Source organism: Nomia melanderi, chromosome 2 (genome assembly GCF_051020985.1).
Source record: "Nomia melanderi isolate GNS246 chromosome 2, iyNomMela1, whole genome shotgun sequence".
Lineage (NCBI taxonomy): Eukaryota > Metazoa > Arthropoda > Insecta > Hymenoptera > Halictidae > Nomia > Nomia melanderi.
In genome coordinates this window covers 22,085,670-22,106,333 of record NC_135000.1, presented here as the reverse complement: position 1 = coordinate 22,106,333, position 20,664 = coordinate 22,085,670, and the positions used below count along the sequence as shown (strand labels likewise).

Genomic DNA, 20,664 nt, shown 5'->3' with positions numbered 1-20,664 from the left:
GTTTCATACGTTCAAATTCGAAAATTTGATTTTTCCCGCTCAGTTGTGAATTGTTAAATAAAGTGAATATCTCTCAGATTTATTTTAGTTCTTTTTTCATCTTTATTAATATTACATTAATGCAATGATACGGATTTCACTTGAAATAATTAAATACCATAAATGTACCTACCGGATATCGATAAAATGACTAAACGCTTTAGCGCGACACAGATCCAAAAAAGTGTGATCATGCACTTGTGTGGAATATTGTTTAATTTTTTAAAACGTTATTAGTATATGAATGATAAATAAAATAGATTTAATACGGAAAGTCACAGACAAAAGCAAAATGAAAAGATGCATTCAATATTTAAGTTGCGGTAGATATATCTGATTTGCGGTATAGGCGTAGACCGAAATAAATTTGTACTACCGGTTATCTCGGTATTTGTCTATTATTCGCGAGTTCCGTGTAACTTGAACCGCAATGACTGCGTTAAGTGGATTTATGGAATTCTTTCAAAAAGGAAAGGTAATTTTTCTGTAAATTATATTTATTTGCATTGTAATGAATACTCTAACCTGTGTAGTGTTATATTGATTCGTTATAACAAGATTTGAATATCTAAAATTATTATAATTTAAGTTATATAAAATATGTTTGTAAAATTTGTTCTACGAATTTATAATTAAACTTCTGTTTTATTTAATATTCTAGACATTTAGACCAAAGAAGAGATTTGCTCATGGGACCCTGCGATATTCTTTGCACAAACAAGCACAAGCTTCTCTCAATTCTGGAATTAATTTGAGGTCCGTTGTAAAGTTACCACCTGGAGAAGATCTTAATGATTGGATTGCTGTTCATGGTATTTGATGATTTTATTAGAAAAATTAATATTTTGATTAATAAATCTATCCTGTAGTTTTCATATTTAATATTACAATTTTAGTGGTAGATTTTTTTAATAGAATAAATTTGATATATGGTACTATTTCTGAATATTGTGATTCTGCATCTTGTCCTACTATGAGTGGTGGAGCTCGATTTGAATATTTATGGGCAGATGGTGAAAAATATAAAAGACCTACTGCATTACCAGCACCGCAATATGTTGCTCTCCTTATGGATTGGATAGAAGCACAAATTAATAATGAATGTATTTTTCCAGTTTCAACAGGTATTAGACTTTAACAATAAAATTGTTGAATCATATTGTTTGTAAATAATTGCTGTTAAAATTTTTCTTTCAGACGTACCATTTCCAAAAACTTTTGTACCCTTGTGCAGAAAAATCTTAACACGTTTATTTAGAGTGTTTGTTCATGTCTATATACATCATTTTGATCGAATTGTGGCTATAGGTGCAGTAAGTTTCAGCTTTCTACATAGTAAATCTTCTAAGAATACTATTATCATATAAGAAATTAAATTGATATTTTTATATTTTAGGAGGCACATGTAAATACATGTTACAAACACTTCTACTATTTTGTAACAGAATTTGAGTTAATAAATACAAAAGAATTAGAACCATTGGCTGAAATGACTGCCAAAGTTTGTAAGGATACATCACCAACGCAGACACCATCGCATAATCCTAGATAGTTATGAAACTTAAGAAAACATAATTATGGTAACCAAATTAAAGAGAGGTAAAATTTTTTTTAATATATAAGTACAAAGATAGAAACCATCTTTCCTTATTATCTTTTTGGAAGGAGATGGAAAAATTGGTTACTATTAAATTATAACAAAGTACTAGTATCCTACAATTTTGATAATTATTCTCATGAATATTTACAATATGAGGAAAAAATCTCATTAAAAGCTTTATTATGCTTAACTTTATAATCGAATACTAATAATATAGTTTAATTTTCAAACTAAAAATAATTTCCCACTTTTTGGGATTATAATTTTTTAGTACATGTATATGTCTTTCTAATTATATAGAAAGAAATTAATGCACTTACTGCTCATTCGCGAAATGCTATTTAAAGTTCAAGCTTGAAGAATAACACAATATTCTGAAAGACTCGTATCCACAATTTTGCGAAAGCATAGTCATTGCAATACACTAGCTAACTTCATAGTAATTACTTCTTTATCTGTAGGTAATGTAATTATAATTTTGTAAATCAAATTTTATGAAACAATTTAACATTATTTATATTATTATATAATTATATGATTGTACATATAATTTTGCACCTCCTAAATATTGTGTAGTATTTCAATAATTGTATTAAAAACTACAGTAATTTCGTACTAAATGAAAGATATTGAAACAAAACAAGAATTAGGACAGTATGTGCGAAAGAGTACAAACTTCTAAAGAAATAAAACAATAAATCTGTTTACATTACAAAAATTTGTTCATTATTTATAATAAAATAAATAATGGAAAATAAACGAATAGTACTGCTGACAAATTCAAGTGATTTTGTAAGTACTTCAACTCTTTAAATTTGAATTTTCTTCCCTTTCCATATTATGAACCAAGGCACAAACTTTTTAGAAGTAATTATTTTATTTAAGCCTGGCAATACAATGTATGGTTCGACAAAGGACTAATAGTCGAACAAATATTAATGTGAAACTACAACTAGTATTCTGGCGTACAGTAAAATCTACATTACAAATTTTAAATTGAGGAATAAATACGGATGAATTGTAACAGCGGTTAATGCTTATGTAAAACAGTTTAATTAGTTGTAGTTTCAACTTAATATTAAATTTTTCACTAAAAAGTGACGTTTCGGGTGACTCGTTCTAAGTTCATTTAAAAAAAAAATTTGTTTAAAGTCGTAGTCTGTACATGCCACTTCTAATTAAGTTATAATCAGGCAGATTTTCAACTGGTCCAACAGCTGCGACAACTGGGCACTGATTATAAATGTATTTCATACCAACGTCATGAATAGTCTTAGCTGTTACACTCTGCAAAGAATTTTTCATTACAGATAATGTAAAAGCAATTAATTTTTAAATATTACTTACATCAATTCTGGCCTCGAATTCGTGAAGAGGTATACGTCTGTTATAACACAGCATCTGTCGACCAATATCTTCACAAATTGGTGTTGTTCCATCCAATTGAAGAAGTATATTTGTTTTGAAAATATTTTTTGCACGTTCTACCTCTCTCTCTGTGACTGACGTACACAACCTCATCCATTCGACCTGGATATTGTATATAAAGTCGTCACATTTCATGGGGTCACATACAAAATAAATACCCCAAAGACCAGTGTCCTACAAAGAAATAGTAAGAAAAGAAAACTCATTTTTTAATGGAATAAATCCATAGCAATAACACGTACTTTGTAGCAAGTATTGAAGCTTTGATAACTGTGACACATTCCTTCATATGCAGCAGCTTGAGCCAAGTGATTCGCATTGTTTACACCACCTCCTTGGCTGCGATCCCAAGCTCCCATTAAAGTGTTTGCAACCATAAGAGGAATGTTATCTCCATCCGCCCATCCAGCGCCTACAAAGAAAGTCTATTAGTTTCTGAAATACAATAATAAATCTAAAATGTTAAATAAGGTTTATAGTACCTTCAACGGCAACGGCTATATGTGCGAGCGGAATAGTGTCGTCACGAACTCTGACTTCAGAACCTGTGTAACGACATGGCACATCGAGAAGTGGAATTTCATCATAAATTGGTCCCTTCATTTGACCAAAATGTTTTTCAGCTAATTCTACTAAGGTATTATGGTTTACACCACCAGCACCTGCCAAAACGAATCTGAAAGAATGGAATTTAATAAACTTGATAATGCAGATGGGATAGAAGCATCTTATGGAAATGTGCAATTTATAATTAATTACCTTGGTGGACCATAACACTGTTTTATATAATCTTGAAGATCTTTTCGTGTAATACTTTTAATATTTTTAGTCGGACCCAAAATTGTCCTACCCAGTGGAGTCCCTTGGTAAGCACTACTGTGCAAGTGATCAAAGACAACTTCTTGAAGATTTGTTTCGACTTCCTGCATTTCTCGTAAGATGACACCACGTTCTCTTTCAATTTCACTTTCACCAAGCTTTGGATTTTGAGTGATATCGCTTAAAATTTCTACAATTTTTGGTACATCTTGGGACAAACACTTAGCATAAAATACTGTTTGCTCCCTACTTGTGTAAGCATTCAGATGGGCACCCATGTTTTCAATTTCTAATTCTAAATCGGTTTGTGAGCGTTTAGTAGTTCCCTGTTAATATTTTTTATTTCATTTAAGGCATCAAACATTCATTTGAACTAGAGTCGAAAGATTATTACTTACCTTAAAAGCCATATGTTCCATAAAGTGTGCTACACCATTATTTTCATCGGACTCAAAACGACTACCAGAATCAATCCAAAGCCCTACTGTGGCTGTTGGCACATTACTGTCTTCACTTGCAACCCTCATACCACAATCCAAAGTTGTAACTCTTGTAGCAGGTAGATTGATAAGCATCTCGTTCAAGGAAAGATTCGTAGAACGCCATCGCTTTTGTGTCTAGAAGGTCATAAACATAAAAAGTAATATATTATCATATCAATTCATTTCATATGAGTTAGTCTTAAGTTAATGAATCTTCTTTAAAATATAAATCAATATCTGTCAAATCTCCAAATTCAATGGCAACACATCAATAATTGTAATAGATCAAACAATCGAGGTTATAATATCCTGACAAGTTATTCTTGGTTGTACAGTAAAATCCAATTTGTGAATTTTATTTATTGTCACAGAGATTACAACTTATTATTGCTCTCTGATTTTTACAATATTTAAAAATGTTTCCATTACGTAAGGCGCAAATGAAGTACACGAATTTTCATCTCAATAAAATGATCATTATTAGAGTATGTATTTTAATGACTCTTTGTCGGCTATTTAAATAGTAATGACAGAATGGTAAAATTATAATTTTGTTACCTTTACAAGTCCGGTTTTGTTAGTATAAGTTCGCAACGCGGAACTAACTTTAAGCAGACGAGTCGCCATTTTTTCGACTTCTTCGTCTGGTTAGACCTCACGACGAAGACAGCAACTATAGTTTGAACTAGATTCTCAGAGGACACTCCTATGCATATAGATATAAACAATTTCAGCTTTTTTATGGTAAAAAAATAATGTATTATAACTGTAACATGATAAAGTATACTTCAATATAATGTGAAATGAGTAAAGAATTGATGTTTTCTATATAAAATAATCTGAAAGATAGTTTTAATACTTTGTTTGTCGCGCTCTTCATGCATAAACTTGTCTTGCACGCTACTTTGATTAATCCATGGTATCTTCGTATGTTAATTTTTTCTATTATCATATATTAATTAAACATAATGACTAATAAAAATTAATTTTTTCTAAAAAAATCTATGGAACTCATCTTGTATCTAGGTATCTGGCATGTATTATTTTCTGCAAAGGTCAAGTATAATTTCATATTTGGTAGTCATATTGATTGGTTTCATACTTCAACTTAGTTATAATATTTGCAAAGTTTTAGCATAAATCTCTAGTATCGAAATATTACATTCACATTTAAGTTCACTGTGTAAACGAATAAAAGGTATTTAAGAAATATTTATTGTTTCTCATTATAATATACATAATATTTATATAGGAAATTTTTTTCTGTTTCAAGAAAATATTTTGTTTTGCTGTTGATAGTCCTGTAAAATTCGAAAACCGGCATGACTGTCAGCGGTAGTTAATGGTCACACTTTCGTAAACATTTGTTGAATCAAAGATAACAAATAGTGTTAGTTAAACATTGTTAAATTTTTAAATAGCTATTCAACAATGGATACTATAAACGATACCACTGAACATTTGGATCGATCTCTTCAAATGTATAATCAAGAAAACGCTCACCGAAAATCGTTTTTAAGGTTAAGCGGGAAAAGCACAACTCCCAGAAGAATATCAATGCAAAACAGTAATTATTCTCGAAAGGATTTAGATGATTCACAACAATTAAATGACATTAATAGTTCTAGAGTGTCGAATAAATCTTATATTAATTCAAAGTTAATGAAAGGTTATGATATTTTGGACATGGACAATTCCTTAACGCTAGCACCTCATGAAATACGCGATATAATGGCTGCATCTGAAAAGAATGAGCTTACTTTAAGGGAAATGATGGAAGACAGCAGTGCAACTGGAATGATTTTAAAGGCTAAAGAGCCATGGAGGGATGTCATGTCTAAATTATATTATGACTTTTTACATAGTATGCAGATGAATTTTTCAGAGGCGCAAGTATTTGATACCATTGCTGATTTCATACAGAATTGCACAGACACTTTGGATATAATGAGAGGTATGGAGAAGAGTATTATTAATGATATGAATACAATGAATTTAATAAGACTTACTCATAACTTTCTATAAATGATTTCTGTGTTAATACCAAACTTTTATATGCATCTGTTACTATTGAAAAATATTTCAGCCTAGTTGACAAAATATTATATTTGCTAGTTAACTTTAGACTGTTATATCAAACATTCAATTTATTCATATATTTTTCTTTTAAAGGTATGCAATCAAAAGTAGAAACCATGGAGGTGTCAGAAGAAGAAGTTTCTTTAGAGAATGAAAGAAATACATGGAGACTAGTTTACTGTCTATATCAAAATCGAATAAATAGCCTTAACTTTCCCACTGCAATGGAGGAGGATTCAGATGAAACCGTGTCTTACATATCTGAAAAAATTGTAATAGATAACTTATTTAAGACTGAAAGTTTCATCAGAGAATATCAATTAATAATTGATTGGTTAGAAAAAAATGCATTAGATCAAGCAGATAAATATCCATGTACAGAACACTTTACTGATAAAACTCTTGCATGGGAGAACACAGTTCGGCAATTACTCACTTACAAGGATAAAGATTCAATTCCATTTCGTTCGAGTAGACCATTAGTATCGTCTTTAGATCCAGATGCTCCAATCAGAGAAGGTAAACCTCTACATGATCTGGACAGAGAAGATGATGCAAGACTTGAAAAAAGAATGTTCATAGAGGTATAAGGTTCTTAAATCAAATATTAAAAGAAAAAGAAAAGAAAATACCAATCAAACAAGAAAATGTTATAAGGCAATATAATATAGAAAGTATTTTTTATGTGACAGGTACGTTGTGGTCGACTTTCAAAGGCACAGGCACTAGCTGAGTACTGTGGACAACCATGGAGAGCTGCTTGTTTATTAGGCTGGATACCTTATCATGATCCTAATTATAAAAATCCATTGTCTGATACTAAACTACCTATTGAAGGAAATCCAAATAGAAGTCTTTGGAAATTATGTGCATGGGACCTTTCCCAAGACAAACGCGTAGGTAATAACACTTTTATATCGAGGATATTTTGCTCTTCGTAATATGGATAAAGACATTTCTATACCTACTATTTTTCTATTTTTTAATCTTATTTGTTAACTAACGTATTAAATTAAAAATTATAATTCTAACATTTGAGATTGAAAATAATAACAAATCTTAAATAAATCATATGTCACTTAGGTCAATTTTATCGTGCCATTTATGCCAGCCTTTGTGGAAATGTCCAACAAATGCTGCAGGTTGCATCCTCTTGGCAGGATGCATTATGGGCATTTATGAAGACACTGTTGGATATTAAAGTTGAAAGGGAAGTGAGGGATTTGGTAATTAAAAGCTTCACTAATATGCCCGAAGATTATTGGAAGAACGAAATCTCTTTGGAACATGTTTTTAAAGAACTCCATGCGTCCAAAAACCCAGTTATCCGTTCACAATCGAACGCACCAGATCATTTGATTCAAAAATATTTAATTTTGGATCAAATACCTAAACTAATGGAGGAAATAGAGAATGTGATAGATATGAGGATCTGTGATCCTCACTTTTTGCGCTTCTTAGCTCACCTGATATTCTTTTTCCGACAAATTGGGAAAAATGTAAACGATAAAGTTGGCGATAAAGTTCTGATGGCGTACGTTCACGTCTTAATTGAAATGGATGATCCAATTTTAATCGCTTTCTACACTGCCATGTTGCCTCAGGAGTCTCAAATAACGAATTACGCCTGCTATTTGGAGAATATAAAAGACTACGAACAGCGTAAGAAATGTTTAACTGCCGCAGAGGATGCGAATTTGAACGTGGAAGCGATTACAAAATTAGTGGTAGAGCGTATTCGTGCCAAAAATGTGAACACTGACGATACAGACTTGAAAGGCACAATAACTGATAATGATCTAGAAAAAATCAATGCATTGGATTGGTTAATATTTTATCAAAGCCAACGAAAGGAAGCATTATGGCAAACTAACGCTCTTATAAGATATTTCTTAATGAATGAAAAGATTGATGCTGCACGAAAGGCATTTAATAAGGTATACTGGCAAAGTTATATACTTGTTGTTCATATCATTTCAAAGTACAGCAGTTGAATCACTAATGCATTCGAAATTTAAGATTCCGGTTTTTACAAGATACGTTGATGTTTCATTTCGTTTTACTTTTTTGTTCAAGATTCCAGCAGATTCAATTGAATCTGTCATGGCCGAGTATCCAACAATGGAGGGCACTATAACTAATCTTACCATTTCGAATAATTTATCAAGAAGAGCGTCTTCGGCGATTCGAGAGTACCTTTGTTACAAAACTTACCTGGACGCTCAAGAGGGTTTTGCAGAGTGGTTCTCTCATTATCATCATGGGAAACCTACTCCATTAGAAGAGTTACCTCCTTATGCCACTTTCACCGAGAAGGTTGCATACGAGCATAAAAAAGCACAATATGATACAGAAATGGCGAGGTGGAAATGCACGATGCAACACCATACAAAGGTTCGTGAAATGAAATTGAAATAAAACAAAATACTGTGACATATGAACTGAGATCTGCTAAGCTAATAATTTTTTCACAGGCTGTCAAACAATTACTTTTTAATGTGCTCTTGTTTCCCGATGGTGGTTGGTTGGTCGACTCAAATAACGGTAACGATGAATCTTATACACCGGAAGAAGAGATGCGAGAAGAGGAGATGGAGAAGCTGAGGCAACTTTGTATTCCAAAAATTACGCTACTTCTTCATTCGGTAATGACTGAAATGAACGAGCACGCTGGATGCATTCAGTTAGCGGATATCTTAGCCTCGGAGCAACATCAACTTTACCAGGTACTTGATTGATAATTTACTTAATTATTTTAATTTACGAATGAGTTAGAAACATATTAACATTTTAATGTATTTCAGGTGTTCCAGAAAAGCAGACTACGCGAAGTGTTTAAGAAAATCTGCGAATCATCTCTTATCCTGATGGATCAGAAGAAAGATCCTTGGGGCTATCCGAAATGAACCTTTTAGGCAAATTGTAGGTGATAATTGAAAGAAATTTCGTACACAATAAAATTCGGATTATTGTGAAAGTACTATCCCTACACAGTGCTGAGGGATCTGGCTAATTCGTATGTTTCAGTATTCGACTGTACATGTATTAGGTATCTATTGTTTACGGATCGAATCGTTGATAGCACCCTGTACAAAATCGCCTCTATCTTTTTTATAAAACCAGTTTATTGTCAACCACAAGAAGTGAATATAAAATTTGATACAATGTTCAATAATTCATAATCATAATATATTATATACCTCATGATTACTTAGATGCTCCTTTTTACCCAATCATTAATAAATGTAGCGCTGTCAAAGCTGTAGATTTAAACGCGTCGGAACATTGCGGGGAAAGAAAAATTTAGGAGGGGTCTGGAGAAATAGGACAGGGGGAGACAATGAACGAGTACAATTATCCTGAGATATTTTTCCATTGGAGAATAATTAATTCATCGTGACTCCACGGCTTCTAGGAGCGGCCGCAATGCTAATATCTTCACCATACATAGTTATCCTTCGGACGTGGATCTGCATACAATGGATAAATACGTACAAACTTGGATCCGCGCAGAATTGAAATGTAACTGTAAATGTAAATGTTTTCCGCCTTTTCAAATCATCTAAATTAACTCAAAGGAAACCACGATAAATGAAGAACGAAGGTGTTCGTGACGCGTGGCGTACATTGAATTTTAACCGAACGGCGCCGCTCTTGGATAACGGGCGGGATCTATTCTCACGATTCCCAGGAGCTCAAACTTCAACGCTTCCAAACCTGAAATCCTCGAAACCGGAAGTCCTCCAATAAATTCAAAATAATCCCAAATCTATAAATCCAATAGTTGACAGACAGACTTCTATGAACTAATTCGCAAGAACTAGGACCAAAATAAAAACTTGTGTACCCTAATCAAGGCGTTATCAGATCAAACCAATTAAATTTCAACATATTAATCTAATTAAGAAGATCGTTCACTCGTTCGATGGGGAAATGTCACGGACAGCATGATTCACAATCCTTCAACGAAAGCACCGACAATTTTTGGTAATATTTTAATCCAACCGTGAAATATAGAGATTGTACAATCACCTTTAAAAAACCAACGTTCTCTTCCCTTTTTTGAGAATTCATGGGAAAAAAGCCCCGCAACGTTTGCTCTAAGAGCGTCCTCGTTCCTAAGTATCTATTTATTTCCCGAGGGTTAATGATGCTGTTTTGCCGGCGAGAGCAGTCTTGTTTTATACTCATTTTTCACCCGTTAGATTACATTGCACCTCGTATTGCAACTTCGAGTTTCCTTAACACGTTAGCGACCGATGTTTCACTAGCAATCTTCATGATTACAATATTTCATAGAACGCAGGAAATCGTCTTCATAAAATACAAATAAAATTATAGAAAATATATAATGCCACCTTCCTATATCTGAAACCACGGATTTTAAATACACACATGTGTGTAATTTAATTTTTTTTTACGAAAGATACCAAATGTTCGCTGGTCGCGAACGTGTTAATGCTCGGGAAACGCGCGAGCGTCTCTTTCCGTGCGGCTTGATGCGTGTCCGTATGCGTGTTCGTTTCCCCTTCTTCGTGTTCTCGTAAGGACAGATGAACGCTACAAATGAAACTCGCTTAATTACCTCACTGTACTGTGCATAGACTATATCAAGGAAATCAACGTTTCGCGGAACCAGGCGTGTCCAGCCGTTCCGAAAACGAAGGACACGGCCAATCGAATGTTACCCGGCGTTCGCACGCACGCTTCCCCTTCGTTCGGCCATTCGTTCGGCCGGCTTTTTTCCAGCCAATTCTATACCCAACTGATCGGTTGAAACCCAACGAAACAAACGATCGCGGAAAAATACACGTGCATCTTTTTATACAAGACGTTCGCCTGAACTGTTTCCTCGTTTCAGGGCTCTTAGCGCAATAGGAATTCGACTCGGTTCAGGCAACGGAAATCGTCAGACACCTTCGGAATATATATATATATATGTATATTATATACGTATGTTTCGATTATTTAGAAAAGCTATCGGAAACGTTGCAGCGTTCGAACGAATCTGAATCTCGAACGTTTCGTGCGAAGTGTTTACCTAAGAGCCCTAGACTTAACGACTCGTTAACGTATTATGTTTCATAGATCTTTCGACTTGTCTCGTGAAACTGTAGTCTCGGTCGCGTTCTCCGCGCCGGGGGATCGATGGCGATCGGATCAAATCATTCGGATGAGCTATGAAATTATTCCTATAGCACCGCAGCTAGGAGAAACGAAGATTGGCCTCTACGGGGAGGACGTCTGGTCGCGGGACAGCTGATTCTAGGACTTTTGCTAGTTTTACGAGACAAGTTTCGTTGAACATCTCTTTACGCTGAATCGATCCCGGGGGAGGATCGTTGTTCGAGGACGAACGGAAAAAGTAGGATTGGAAAGGACGACACGTGCAACATCCACGCATGTACACACAGGCACACACACACACACGCACGCACGTACGCGTACATACACGTGACCGACAACGCGGCATGCTGCACCGACATCGTAATTCAAACTCGTATACATCTTTGTATGCAGTTGGCAAGTTTACGATCCTGCCGAGCGATCGATGGATCGACACGCGCGTCACGTTACAAATGAATCTGATCGGCCACAGGAGTTCTCATTTCAATGTCTACTGTTCCAAAGTTGTTCATCTATCGCGAAACTATTTTTTCATTTTTCTTACCTTTTTCTCTCTCGTATCTCTTTAAAGTATCGTTTTTAACATTGTCCACGAAGAAGACGCGAAAGTCACCGCGCGTGTCTCGCTCGGGCGAAGGAACACTTCCACACACGCGCACACATACACGAGGATTTCGACGATTGAGTGTTGACTTTTACAGTAATTACGAGTACACGATTAATAGAATTACCTTGTTGATTAACCTAGTCTAACACGTAAACGTTGAAAAAAACGGTTGACAATTGTTTTATTCGTTCTCGATAATGTACTACGATTTTACTTCATCTTCTTCTGTTTTCTTCCCTCCGTTTTCTTTTTTATTCGCCTCCGTTATTCAAGTCCGCGAGGACCCCCGGGAGTTTCTGTGAAACTCACCCCTTTTCTTTCGGAACCCTCGTCGGACTTCTATGCCTTCGTGTTCTTCCACGGTGGTTGACAAAGTTTCTTGTTCGACTTGCGCCATGTCTCTGCTCTGCTGTTCTTCCATCCGCTTCTTCGTTTTCTCTCTTCTTAAATCGTTTCACTGTTAGTTCACCACGACTAAGTTATTCGCTACAGGATACTCTAAACGCTAATGGGGGGCGCGCGTCAGCGTGTTCGAAAACGACCTATCTACGGATATTTTGGAAATGTTTCTCATGGACTCCTCCCCTTCGGCTCCTCGCACTCGCGTCCGACCGCGCGCGGACCTATTCTACTTGCATCGATTGCTGCACGAACGTTGAGACTTTCTTTTGTAGTTCAACTTTGAACATTCTGCAAATAATTTCTCCGCATTGTTCACAGATTTATCGTTTCCAACACTTTAACGCCTAGCTTCGCGTTAGGGAGTTTCTGTTCTGTCAAGTTAACCCCTTGCCTTATAACGCGCTAGACTCGTGGTGAAGATTTTCAACGTGATTCAACAAATATATATATTACTCAGTACATTCGAATTCAAAGTAAATATTATTCCTCTGAATTTTTCTCTTTTTCCAATAAATTATTAATGACAAAGTAGCGATCGGAGTTGAGAAAGAAATCATAGGCCAAGCGGTTAAACAAAGTGAAGTTTCTTATCTGTAAAACATTACGACTGAATTTACAACCCATCAAATAAAGTATTTTTAACGTAATCCTATGATATTGCGTATACTTTTTAAATCGATTTGCTTTCAGCGTATCAAAACAGAGTTAATTTACGTTAAATGATTCTATAAAAAGTTTGGCGTATATCGTACACTCGAATTGCCGGGTGCTTAAGTGTTAATTTATACTTTGACTGCTACTTCTTTCATTTCAATCGTCATTCAGATTTAGAAGTCAATGCTTATGGATAAAATATTGTGTAAAATGAGTTCACTTAGAGTTTGTCAATTGCTAGGTTGAATGAAAGTGTACCGCGTAAAACTTTATTCTTGAATTCTCGTTCCGAAAGAAGTCTTATGATACTTCTGAACTTCGCACTCGATTTGGATTTCCAATCCGCACTATACTTTCATTCCGACACGTTGCTCGCGCGATTCCTCCAGTAATGTCTGTCAAAAATATCTCCGTAACACTTTTAACGCAACTCAGGACGGCCTATCGTAACAAATTCGTACTTATCGTATCCTTTTTGTACACGGTTTCACTTTCGAGCGTTCTGTCCGCCGCATCGACACTGCTGGAGTGCATTTTACTTCTTTCCCATAAACTCATCAGCCACTCGCATTGCAGAACTCAATGACAATACAAACAACACCGAACAACATTAAAAACGTCACATGAAAACATTATTTAACATTAGGCCTATCGGAAAGTTCTTTCCAACAATGTCATCTCAAGATTCCAAAGAAGAGTCATTCTACAGGGAATCCACAAATCAAACTGGAAGATCATTAGTAACGACGGAAATTAGATCGATCAGTAAACATTAATAAACGTATTAAAACTGTATTATATTATTTTAATTCAAGAACAGGCAGAACTCTCCTGTAGACTCAACATTTCTAACACCTGTTCGATCCTGTTTTTGAAAGTCTAAGCTTTTCGTTCCTCGTGAAAGAAAGTAGAAACCAGTTGTCAAGCTGCCTCACCGAAAAGGAAAATATAATCGTCTTCTTTATAGAAGACGTGGCCTGAAAGGGTTTCGCGTAGTTTCATGAGAAACTTCGCGGTGCCAAGAGTGCGAGGAGCCGAGCCATCGGTACGATAAATCCCTACTCGCTCGCCTCCTACGCCGTGCTGTTAAAGTGTGAAAATATATTCTACCACGAGGACAAGATTCAGAAAGATATCCAGTTTTAAAAGTCTCCGAGTATCTCTACGGTATCGTTGAAACGAAACGATCTTCGTCGTTACATGCATATTGACAGTGTTATACAATCGGTTCGAGTTGTTCGACACTCGGGAAACGTCTCGAACGACGTTTCGCACACTTATTTCCTAAATGATCGCCACACGGGGAATCCCTCTCCGAATTCTCCGTGTCGCGTGTACAACCGTTCTCCATCCGCGTCAGTCGCCATTAAATTGCGGTCTTCGTGCTGCCTTGGTATCGTTGCAAATTCCCGAAATTCCGGCGAGTTTCCCATTTTATTCCCGTCCCAAGGGGAACCGTGCTCATCGCAGGAAACGAATTCCCGTTTAAATTTCAAGGGTTTCGTAGGTTCGATCAAAAATCACGAATAGCACAAAGATCCGCAGTTCAATTATCGCATCGTTCGTCGTGAACGTGACTGCTCCTCCAGCCTCTCCACGCTCATTGTTTCATTCTTCCGAAATATTCCTCAGACGGCCTTCGCGGGAAATCAGAAACACGGGCGCCGATCTCGGGGACGCGCGACACGCTTCCCGCTTAACGATACCCTTACGACTAGTTTCCGGAGTCGGTCCGCTGTTTGCCTCGCGCCGAGGCGCTGAACGTATCGCCTCGAGCTGCCGAGACTTATGTTAGGGATATGTTCGATACGGATATGTCTGCATCGAGAGAGCGAATCGATTCAACGTTGGGCGTAATTTTTGCGTGACTACTGAAATATGGAGTGACGAATCAAGCTTCTTTCGAATAATTATTTATTCGAAGTATTTGTATCAATTCTCATTGGATGTGACTAATTTGTTCTACATACAGAGGGTTAATCTTATTGTATATCATTATTTCCATTGTAAACCCTCTTTATTATAACATTCCTGTTCTTAAATTTTCTGGTTGTCAAGGAACCGAATAAAAATAAATTATCCGAATAAGCATATCAAATGATTCACCGCAATGAAACGTTACCGCACAGTCGAGGCACTCGACAGAAAATAATTTGTCCCGAGCGATTCGAATAACGCCCAACTCCGAATCAATTGTGATATGAATGGTATAGATTCAGGATCTGCAGAATCGCTCGACGAAGAACGTTCTTATAAGATATTTAGACAGCTGGACCGCGAGTTGAGCGCTGACGAGATAGAATCACATTCTAGTCTCCCTCTTTAACCGGTTGTCCCGGAAATGAAAATCTCGCGGTGGCGGCCCCCGCGCGAGATCGGCGCGTCACGGAAGAAAAGTTACACGAGCGGAACGCTGTTATGGATCTTAGCTACAACACGAGACAGAAAAATGGAAAAGTTCCTTGTATACCCGCTACGGTAATCGCTAACGATTCGAAAGCCACGCACCGATCGCCGATCAACGTAGGACACCTATGGCTCCCCGTTGATCGGCCGTACAATCTCGCGCACACACACACATACGCGCGCATATACACACGCAAACATCCCGTTTCCCTTTACTTTCGTTACACCTGGTTCGTTTAAATTACACAGACGTCGACGATACAGTGAAAAAGAAAGAAACCTTCGAAAGTCGCATTTACGCTATTATTTGCTCCTTAACCGCTAACAACTTGAAGGACTTTATAGCCTGCTGCTCGGGAGGGCTGCTCCGCGGAGGTTCGAACGATCAGCGTGGTTTCTTAATATTCTACAAGATCGAGCGGAAAACGAGAGAGAAAGATGGAGAGACAGACAATTAGAGAAAGAGAGAGAGGAGAGATAGGGAGAGAAACGGTGGAGGGTAAACAGGGAAGAGATAAAAAGATATAATTTTTACGTTACTACCTAACGACCCCCGACATCTTGTCTTCCGTCATGTTCGCGGCTGTACACTCGCTTTACGACTAATAGATTAACGCGATAGACTCCCTCGTCTTTGTACACTTGTACCAGTTGAATAATTGATCCGAGATCTCCCGTTCGTTCGAACGACACGAGATTCGTCCGCGGCGATCGACGAACGTGTCAATCCTACGTCGTGCCATCGCGTCGGCTACATGACGCGCAATCGCGCTCACGTTTTGTACTTAAAGGAATTGAGTACAGTTTTATTGTCTGAGTAGTCTAAAAACTGGGAATGGTGAGCCGTATCCTTGAACGTGCTTGGACTCTTGCAATTGGAAGCTACCCTATCGGAGAAAAATCGATTTGTCGTTCGAAGTCGCTCTGACTGCCATAATCAGACGGTGAAGGTATCTTATCAGTGACTTTGATCAGTCAATAGATTCTACTCCGAATTAATTCATAAGGAATCTGTTATTCCGTCTTATCGTCGAATATATATTTTACGTCGTTACATGTGATATTTTATATGTAATATCGTTAATCGTTCTTTTATTCGTAGAACTCATCCGACGAAAGCTGTGGAATCATTAGATTGGTAGATTCTTGACTCGAGAGTCCTCAACGTTTCTTGGTAGGATACGCTTCACTGGCCCGAGAAAAAATATAGAATTCTTTCCTATCATGCAAATATAATAGATTTAATATACATTAACTCGGTATTATTGTCCGAACAGCGTGTCGACTTTCGCGTGCCTACTTTATTGTCCTAAACCGAGAGGCTACTCTCTTCGCCCCCCGCCGCCGGGGACGGGACAGCTGAAGATGGATGCCTCTGGCACGCGGACTCGCGCGGCCTCCGCGGGCAGCCACCCGGAATCATCCAATTCGGCAAGTCGGTACTCTTATTATTGTCATTCACAGAAGTAGGAGTTTTAATCCGCTTACATGCTAGTCAACTCCCCGACTCGCTCGAGAAAAGAAAACGGAACTGACGGGATGGGAAGGTGGGGTAGAAACCATGTTAACGTTCGCTGCTAGCTACTTGCTTCGATTACGGTTTTGGTAATGGCAATATTTTCTTGAATGCGACATATTCTTTTGAGGAATTTCTGTGGTATACAAAAACTGAGTGTTATTGATCTTCAGATTATCATCTTAGTGAGAGTAACTTTATTTCTCCTACGCAAAATTTCAATAAATACTTGAGCAAAATTAACTTTACCTTTCCTACGCAACATTCAAATAACAATTTTTGCAAAATTCATTTAAAAGTGTATTATAGCAATTTACCAATCAGTATTTGCGTAAAATTCATTTTTCCTACACAGAAATCAAGGGAAAAATCGAGACCGCGACAAATGACGCTGCTAGCGAACGTGTTATGGGAGTTGAACGGGTTCGAGGGGTTCGGAGTGAGGGGGAACAAGGGAAAAAAAGGAAACGGTTAACAACGATATACTCTAAGTCGCGGACGCGGAAAAACTGTTGTCCGATCCCCTTGGAGAATTGCCGTCGAGTATTTCCAGCCCGTTGGAACCGGGGCCCCAGACGTGACGCGAACATCGAGCAAACCGTCTTCGTTATTGTCGCTTAGTTTACTTAATGGTTGTTAATACGTATCCCTAATTAAACGCTGTCTTTTTTTCGACGCTATCGGCGCGCAGATGCTTCGTGGACAGTGCGCTCGTCGCTCGCGGGATTATTTTACTGAGAGTTCTGGACACTGGGGGGTTGTATTTGTTACTGATCACGAAACTTGACTTTAATGTGTTCTTACTCGATTATAAAAAGTATACGAAGAATATTTGTGTTATAGAAATTACTTGATTTGATGCACACAGTTATACAAGTGTCCATCAATTTTAGTTCTAATCGATCTCGCGTTGTGTTACATTTAATAATAATTTGTAACCGATGATCGTTACTATGAAAATATTATCTGTAATAAGAGAAAATATAAAATTGCTGTTTGAATTTGTAGATGTTTCTGTGATCAGCTTGTGTATAAAAGAAAATGTTTACGAGCGATAAGTACACCGTGACACTGCCGACAGCTAAATGACATAAATTTTTCAAATTCATTTCTCTTTTATATGTATACACGTACCGCATGTTTATGCATATATGTTTTAATATATGTATGTATGTATGTATATGTATATATATATATATTTATATATTTATATGTAATGTATATGTTAAGTATGCATATGTAGTTAAATACAGACTGGTCTTCGTGCGATAAGCAATCGGAATTGCAAAGAATTTTTCGCTGCTGAGAATTTTGAGGACACCCCGTTACTTAGAATCTGGACACGCTGGAAGCTACGAGAACAATCTCAACGAAGAGATCCATGGATCTCAGCCACCTTTGATTGATTATGTATTTTTCTGATTTCTTGGTTGCACGTTCGTCGTTCTTTTCCCTTTTGCCTCCGATGAATTTTGTTACTCGAGAAGAATTCCTCGTTTTCTACAACCCTTAACAATTTCTTGATAACGTTAAAAGTTAATTATTACTCTTTCCATTAACGAGGAATCAACGTATCATATCTAAAGCATGGAGAGAGGCACAGATTTTAGTAACTAAGGATTTTAAACGATAACACAATAAACTCGCTTCATCCATTATAGGTCAAAGAAAAATATGAAAAATTGATTTATACAATGTTAAAATAGTTCTCCTTGTTTGAGCGAAACGTTACTCGCATTATATCGTGTTGAACACAAGCAACGAACAATTTGTTTACCGTGTCCTGTCTCCGATGCTTATACAGATATCGATGATTTCCACGATACACGCGCATAGAAATTAGCGTCGCGGTTCACGCGCGAGAGACCAGTTCCTAAGTAGCCATGGGGCGTCGACTGTCCGAGTGGTTCCTAATTCGTGTTAATTAAACAAAGTTTCAGTAATCTGTACCCAAGGCACATTTTATACTTTCATTCCGTTTTAGGAAGGTCCACTCTATAGTATGTACATAATTATAGCATTGTTACACGTACAAGGGGGATAGTTTTTGCGACCGTGTCACACCCTCAGCCCTGTAAACGATCCGACGTTTATTCGTTCGCCGTTGTACATGATTTTTAATTACTCGCGTTCGTCACCCAGCGATAGTTTCCCTTCATCGTCGTTCCTCTCGCGCTACCCTACGTATTATTGTCAAGTCGACAGCATTTATATATAAATGTATTTACCCTTAAGTGCTACTCGATCCTTTAAAGTTACGTTTATACTTGACTATAGCTTTGTGCAAAATTTACATTGTACAATCACGTGTACCGCCCGACGACGACGACGACGACGACGACGCGCGTTGAACGTTACTCAAACACATTTGCCCGCGATTTCGAATCGTCGACAGCAATCGACTTCACCCCCCACCCACCCCGACCCCTGAACAGCATTCGTTTCACGTTATTGTCGAAAAATTTCCCATGCTCGCTCTGATCCTGATGTATTATTGTCGAAGATCTCCGATCATTTTTCGATTATACTTTTCCTCCGCTTCTCCCTTCGCGCCCCGAAAAAGTTAGTTTCTTAACTAACACTTAAACGTTAAAAATCACTTCTCGAATTCTCGTTTCACCCGGTGCGCTTTAATATGCGTACTTGTATGTATTGTATGTATTGTATGCATGTGTGTATGTATGTATATAATGTATGTAATGTATATTTATTATGTACATGTATATATATAGAGGTTTGTGTGTATATCTGTATATATACATGTACATATACATGTATATTTATACGTATATACGTATACGTATATATATACCGTAGAATACGAAATATTGAATCTGATAGATCTTAAAAATATTCTGCTAATCTTCTTAAGTTACGATTAAACCTTATTGGCTAAGTACTTTCTTACAACCTTGTATCGTGTTATCAGCCGAGCCTGATATTTCCATCTTCGGTTCCTCTTTTTTTACTTTTTTTTTCAGTGTTTTTCTTCTCCTTTTTGTTATCTTATTATCACCGTCGTTTGTGTCACGTGAGTCGTGTGTGTCCCTCCCCCACGTCGATTCTGTTCTCCGTTTTCTTCTTCAGTCATCCATGCCTTCTATCTTGCGGCCGGACCGTCAGTGGATTCATCTCGAGAGCTCCGTCAGACCGAGGACCAGCGTTATGATCATCGACATGATCGGCAGGGTTGCGGACGCGCCGCTGACAACGTTTATCTTCCAGCCCATGTTACGCTGTGAGTAACACTACAACAGAGAAAGGGTTGTAAACATCTGAACGACACGGGGATCTGTATCTCTCTGGTTAGTCGGCTCGTTATTGTCAGTGATTATGTCTGACTGCAGTAAACTGTAACCTCTATTGTATCTTCTAGATTACTAATTTTTCGGAAACTCGGATCGAGCTTGCATAGTTTCAATCTTGAATCTTGAAGTTTCGAACATTAAAACTTTATAGAACTCTACGTCTTGAAGCTTCAAAAACTCTAGCTTATAAAACTTTA

General features: G+C 37.0%; 4 protein-coding genes across 9 annotated transcripts in view; 2 read left to right on the top strand and 2 right to left on the bottom strand.

Annotated features, from left to right (window-relative positions):
• The first annotated feature begins 138 nt into the window (after nucleotides 1–138).
• On the top strand, nucleotides 139–2,357 carry Mob3 (MOB kinase activator 3). The gene is made up of 5 exons (XM_031971517.2): nucleotides 139–514; nucleotides 701–851; nucleotides 936–1,163; nucleotides 1,237–1,352; nucleotides 1,436–2,357. Exons 1-5 carry the CDS (start codon nucleotides 470–472, stop codon nucleotides 1,589–1,591), a joined length of 696 nt encoding a protein of 231 aa, XP_031827377.1. The 5' UTR covers nucleotides 139–469; the 3' UTR covers nucleotides 1,592–2,357.
• Nucleotides 2,358–2,497: 140 nt separating this feature from the next.
• Nucleotides 2,498–5,093, bottom strand: UQCR-C1 (Ubiquinol-cytochrome c reductase core protein 1). Its single transcript, XM_031971516.2, has 7 exons — nucleotides 4,927–5,093; nucleotides 4,285–4,503; nucleotides 3,827–4,212; nucleotides 3,550–3,743; nucleotides 3,310–3,479; nucleotides 2,987–3,241; nucleotides 2,498–2,926 (listed from the first exon to the last, which is right to left on the bottom strand). The coding sequence occupies exons 1-7, from the start codon at nucleotides 4,993–4,995 to the stop codon at nucleotides 2,786–2,788; spliced, it is 1,434 nt and encodes a 477-aa protein (XP_031827376.1). The 5' UTR covers nucleotides 4,996–5,093; the 3' UTR covers nucleotides 2,498–2,785.
• Nucleotides 5,094–5,354: 261 nt separating this feature from the next.
• Nup107 (nuclear pore complex protein Nup107) lies at nucleotides 5,355–9,643 on the top strand. The gene is made up of 8 exons (XM_031971515.2): nucleotides 5,355–5,566; nucleotides 5,642–6,322; nucleotides 6,541–7,031; nucleotides 7,140–7,347; nucleotides 7,531–8,384; nucleotides 8,524–8,841; nucleotides 8,922–9,173; nucleotides 9,252–9,643. The coding sequence occupies exons 2-8, from the start codon at nucleotides 5,800–5,802 to the stop codon at nucleotides 9,351–9,353; spliced, it is 2,748 nt and encodes a 915-aa protein (XP_031827375.1). The 5' UTR covers nucleotides 5,355–5,566; nucleotides 5,642–5,799; the 3' UTR covers nucleotides 9,354–9,643.
• Nucleotides 9,566–20,664, bottom strand: part of LOC116424729 (protein Skeletor, isoforms B/C) — a 91,808-nt gene continuing 80,709 nt past the window's right edge. For all 6 annotated transcript variants that reach the window (XM_076364961.1, XM_076364959.1, XM_076364960.1 and 3 more), the window contains exon 12: nucleotides 9,566–20,407. In XM_076364961.1, the coding sequence (XP_076221076.1) occupies nucleotides 20,288–20,407 (120 nt within the window). In that variant the 3' untranslated portion in view covers nucleotides 9,566–20,287. The remainder of the gene's footprint in view (nucleotides 20,408–20,664) is intronic.